General features: G+C 42.0%; 1 protein-coding gene across 2 annotated transcripts in view; it reads right to left on the reverse strand.

Moving 5' to 3' along the window:
• Positions 1 to 5,000, reverse strand: part of LOC137969580 (transient receptor potential cation channel subfamily A member 1-like) — a 39,238-nt gene that overhangs the window by 18,019 nt on the left and 16,219 nt on the right. For both annotated transcript variants that reach the window (XM_068815888.1, XM_068815887.1), the window contains exons 10-15: positions 4,828 to 4,876; positions 4,259 to 4,459; positions 3,960 to 4,043; positions 3,690 to 3,772; positions 2,683 to 2,844; positions 2,045 to 2,156 (exon numbers count right to left, since the gene is read on the reverse strand). In XM_068815888.1, the coding sequence (XP_068671989.1) occupies positions 2,045 to 2,156; positions 2,683 to 2,844; positions 3,690 to 3,772; positions 3,960 to 4,043; positions 4,259 to 4,459; positions 4,828 to 4,876 (691 nt within the window). The remainder of the gene's footprint in view (positions 1 to 2,044; positions 2,157 to 2,682; positions 2,845 to 3,689; positions 3,773 to 3,959; positions 4,044 to 4,258; positions 4,460 to 4,827; positions 4,877 to 5,000) is intronic.

Below are 5,000 nucleotides of genomic sequence, written 5' to 3' on the forward strand. Positions count from 1 at the left end.
CGTAGAATAATTTTCAACTAACCAATACCGCGTCGTAGATCTTAAAGTCCTTTGGCTAATAATGATGATGCGACGATGACATCGATGTGACGATGATGCTGCTGATGATGATATCAGATTTTTAAGATATTGAATCATAAGCGTTTTGGGGCAAACGACGGCAACCCTCAGTGAGGACTACTTTCAGGTTGCTGTAAGTGTCTCAAAACAACAAATGCTTGAGCTCTTTAACCCTTTCACCGCCGAGGGCTTCCTAGCCTCCTAGGCAAACGTTCTTACGGGTTCGTCACGCAAATTGCGTGACGAACCCGTAAGAACGTTTGCGTAGGAGGCTAAGGGCTTCCCCATTGAAGAGTAAATTCGTCTGGCGTTAGAAAGAGTAAAATCTATAAGTGTCAATTTGCATTTATGGCGGTGAAAGGGTTAATAATCACGACGACTACGAAGATGATTACGATGAGGATAGTAACGATGACGACGCTAATGACGATGATGATGCACATGATCATGAGATTGATGATAATATTAATGCAAGAGAAAATGATGGGACAGAGAGGGAGGCTCAGGGCGTTGGGCCAGGATATGTCATGTCCACGAAAGTTATTTTTAGACAAGCGGAAGTCTTTGTTCTAGCGGAAGTCTGTCTTCCGAGACGTCCGCATGCAGTCTTGCCTCGCTCATAGGTTCTTAGTGAAAAGAGAAAATGGCGGCGCACGTGGAAGGCTGGCCTGTATGCGGACGTCTCGGAAGACACACTTCCGCTAGAACAAAGACTTCCGCTCGTCTAAAAATAACTTTTGTGGACGTGACATATCCCAAGGGCTGGACCGGGAGCCTCCCTCTCTGTCCCCTCATTTTCTCTTGATTAATGGCAATAATAACGGTGATTGTAATGATTATGACGATAATGGTAACGATGACGACGATAATGATGATGATGATGATGACAATGGTGATAATGACGACTTTAGTGATGGCGAGAAAGACAAAGACGATAGTGATAATGCATACACGAAGATAAAAACGATATTAATCATAATGATATCAATTCCGATTACGATGACACCCACCATGACAATGAGCGTCGGCAAAGAGTCCAATTTTGTAAAGGAGATTCTCCGCTGACTCTGAACAGGAGCCCACGACGAGGAGGGGGGCAATTTCATTGTATTTGTGCAACAGCGTTTTTACAGATCGAGTTGTTGTTAGATTGATTTTCCCGCGAAACCAGACCATTCCAGCTAATCACAAGTCTTGCATGATAAATTATTACCCATGGGATTGAGAATGGTCGCCCATGCATGCGAAATATTATTTAAGAACTCGTCTAAAAATACCTTGATCTGTGAAAATAGGGAACTTAAGCACGTGCGTTTTTGAGACGCGGACGGCAACCGGAAGTGAGCTGTTTTCCCTTTTGATCTGTCTTCACACAACCACATTTACATTGCCAAGTATAAAGGTAAAGGTAAAGTCACTTTATTTAACGTCGTGAGTTCCTTCAGCTACGAGGCTGAAGCCGACGGTGCGCCCTTTAAACCCCCTCCCTCTGTCAGTGCTCCGTTTTAAGGAGATTTAAAGCTATAGCGACACGGATCAGAGGAAAGTCGAAACAGACGTTGAAGTCACCGAGGATCGAACCAGGGACCTCTCGCTCCGAAAGCCGCGCACTAGCCATCTGAGCCATCTGAGCCACGACTGCTCCTTAAGTATCTTTCTTCATCAGTCTGAGGATGATTAGTATAAAAATCTGGGAAACACCATTGTCCTGACACGCGAAATATTCTCTTCCGGTTGCCGTCCGCGTCTCAAAAATGCGTATGCTTAAGCTCCCTAATTCCGTTACATAGACCAAGTATTGGGTGCCTTTACCCAGACATACGAGCTTAATCTCTGTTTTTATACGAACTCTTCATTAAGCTTTCTAGACATATCATGAAAATCAGTATCAGGTGAGAGGAATGACACGATTTCATGTACAACTCGATTGTGGAGGACGAAAAAGAGACACGAAATAAGAAATGATTCGTCGTGTATAACTTACTCTATTTTTGTCAAGAGCGTTAACGTCAGCTCCATATTGAAGCAGAGTGTCTACGGTCAGACCGCATCCAACCATAGCAGCGTGAAACAACGGCGTAAGACGATCATCATCTCTAAAAGAGAACGTGTATTTACAGAATCAATTTGAATTTTAAACAGGGTCAGAGTAAGGAGGTAGAAACATGTGAAATAATTCGAAATATAACTCGAAAGCCAAGTACACTGAGCCAATATAAGAGCTGGACTAATTGACACCTATAAGATAGCAGGTAACGAAATCGCAGTTTACGAAGAATTTGGCATTCCGAAGGGTAAACATAAAGCCTTAAAAATAATTTAGGGCATAGGTCCAAAATGTTTCAATTACATCCCTATCAACATATATAGGAATCTATCCACACATGAAACACTGATTCTGAAAAGGTCGTTAAGTCTTGCATTATAACTTAGGACATAAAAGACAAAGACTTAAGTCTGTGGCCGATAATGGATTTATTTCAGTGCCTATTGATAGCAAGCACCTCCTTCAATTCTCCTAGTCTCTTCAAAACAGCGTGACCGTGAGGCGAACATTCAATACGTTGTTATGACCTGTCTCGCAGTTCGGACGCTACTTAAAGTGACACGTTGACTGATAACCTGTAATCTACTGCTGCACCGTTTGTCAATAGATGCGTGGCCACCTCCACCCTCCCTTTCCTTGTTGCGTAATGAAGTGGAGTGCGAGAACCATAGTCAGTATCATTAACAGATTCGGGGCATGCACTCAACAGTGCTCTCACAACACAGATGACACCATTCCTAAAAAAAAAAAAAACAAGGACAGGCGAATTTGTCTTTTTTCGCCCATTTTTGGAAGGCGATTTAACCAGATTTTAGTTAGAGGAAATCTAAATTCTGACTAAGAGTTATAAATTGTTACCAAAAGGATGCAAAAGAATTTTTAGGTTTTATTTTAAATGAACAGTGACACCGAATGTTTGCCTGTATGGAGGTATCTCCAGCTATCGGCTGCCCTCCAACTACAGCCCCACTTTCTGAAGTCATACGCTTAAAATGCTATAAAAATCCACTCCGGCTCTTAACGCCATAGAAAACGAGTGAAAACCTGTATGCTATAATTAGAGTGAAATGTCACCTTCCATGGGAATACGTAAACCAACACCTTACCGTTAAAATGACTGAAGCGTTAGGCATCCGTTAGTCATCGGTTAGAAGACTACGTGAAACCGTTAAAGCGCTAAAACGAAACGTTAGACCATTAAGACAAAACTTTTAGAACGTTAGTACAAAACGTTAAGACAGTCCATTAACTATCCCGTCAGTTCTTAGCCGTTTTTACAGGTAAGTGTCAGCGAAAGAGTTCCCATGAAAGGTCGCAAATATTTACTGAATACTGTCAAGATTAATTTGAGCGAAACGAGCTTTTCACATTGATTCTGCTATAAAAGAATGATGTGTTCACATTAGTGCCCATCAAGAATCGTACTCGGGCACCAAGTGTGAACGCAACCTTGAATTCTACTATCGAGCTAGATGAATGATATTTTGTTTGGAACGTGCATACAGCTTTTACTATTTCAGTGAGGGCACTATATGGGAGGAGTAAACGCTTTTCGGACAAAATCAAAAGAAAATGCACATACTCTGCTGCAAGGTGAAGCGCTATCTTTTCATCGTTGTCTTTGGCTCTGACGTCCGCTCCGACGTAAATGAGACGGTTCAGTTTCTACGAATTTAAAGAAAAGTATTTAAGCAATGCATTGGTATGCTTTGCTCCTGGATATTTTACAAGGTCAAGACGAGTTGTAAGAAATAAAAGATTGGTGAATAAAGCTACCAATGACAGTTGTACTGAATCAAAAAACTTAATTTTTTCCACTCTGGGTAAGTCAAGTCAAGTCACCTCAACTTACATCGACATTACAAGTGGCCGCAGCGTAATGGATTGCCGTTCTCCCATATTGATCTTTGCTTTCCAAAAGGCTATCACCTCCGTTCTAGGACAAAATGAAATCAAGTCGATACAAAAGTCAAAACAGTCCGATTTCAAGTACTAGTTTATGGCTACCACGATATATCGAACGTGATATATTTTGAAGTTGTCATTCAGGTGGTTTTGTCAGTGAGGCATCTTCAATGAATGATTTTTCCCCACAAACCTACTTTGCTATAATTAAAGGGGTCGGAGTGCAGTACAGTTTGATAAAAATACCTCTAAGAGCAAGTCCACTGTGTCAAGGTCAGCACAAGCGACTGCCACATGGAGCGGTGTTCGCCATTTTGCGTCCTTAAACTTGGCCATTGGGAAACCGTGACCAAGGAAATACTTGACGGCGGCGTGTTGGCTGCGTTTGACAGCGCACATGAGCGGGGACGGGGTACAAGTTTCTGTTATTGGGTACAACTGCGCTCCCTAAAAAGAGGAAAAGGAGTTTGATGGTGATTTTAGTAGGATGGCAACACTACCCTGAGTAAAGACTAACTCCTGTGCCACCCTGATAAGAGACTGGAATTCAGGCATTCCATTGCAGGAGTTGGGGGTGGGGGTGGGGGTGGGGGTGGAGGAGGACTTAAATTGAGTCCTGGAACAGAGCATAACCTGTAACTGAAAACAAATAACAGTGAATGCCATTACCATTAAAAATCTCGCTCACAATCGTTTCTTTCCAACTAGACGTATGCTTTTACTTTCGACCATCTCTTTAATCCCCTTGTTTTCAAAATGACTTTTTTACTTCTTTCAGTACCCTGCCAGTCATATTTCTTATCATGGTATATTACCTGGTCAAGGAGGAATTGAATAAGTGGTACATGTCCTTCAAGCGAGGCTCTGAGAAAAGAGAGAGAGTAATTCAGTAAACTGCTTGGATGAACAAGAGACCGTGCAGAATGTGGAAGCATATTTCAAAAATGCTCATCAGGGTGATTCATTCTTGACAATTCTTAAAGGTGTG

Source organism: Montipora foliosa, chromosome 9 (assembly GCF_036669935.1).
Source record: "Montipora foliosa isolate CH-2021 chromosome 9, ASM3666993v2, whole genome shotgun sequence".
Lineage (NCBI taxonomy): Eukaryota > Metazoa > Cnidaria > Anthozoa > Scleractinia > Acroporidae > Montipora > Montipora foliosa.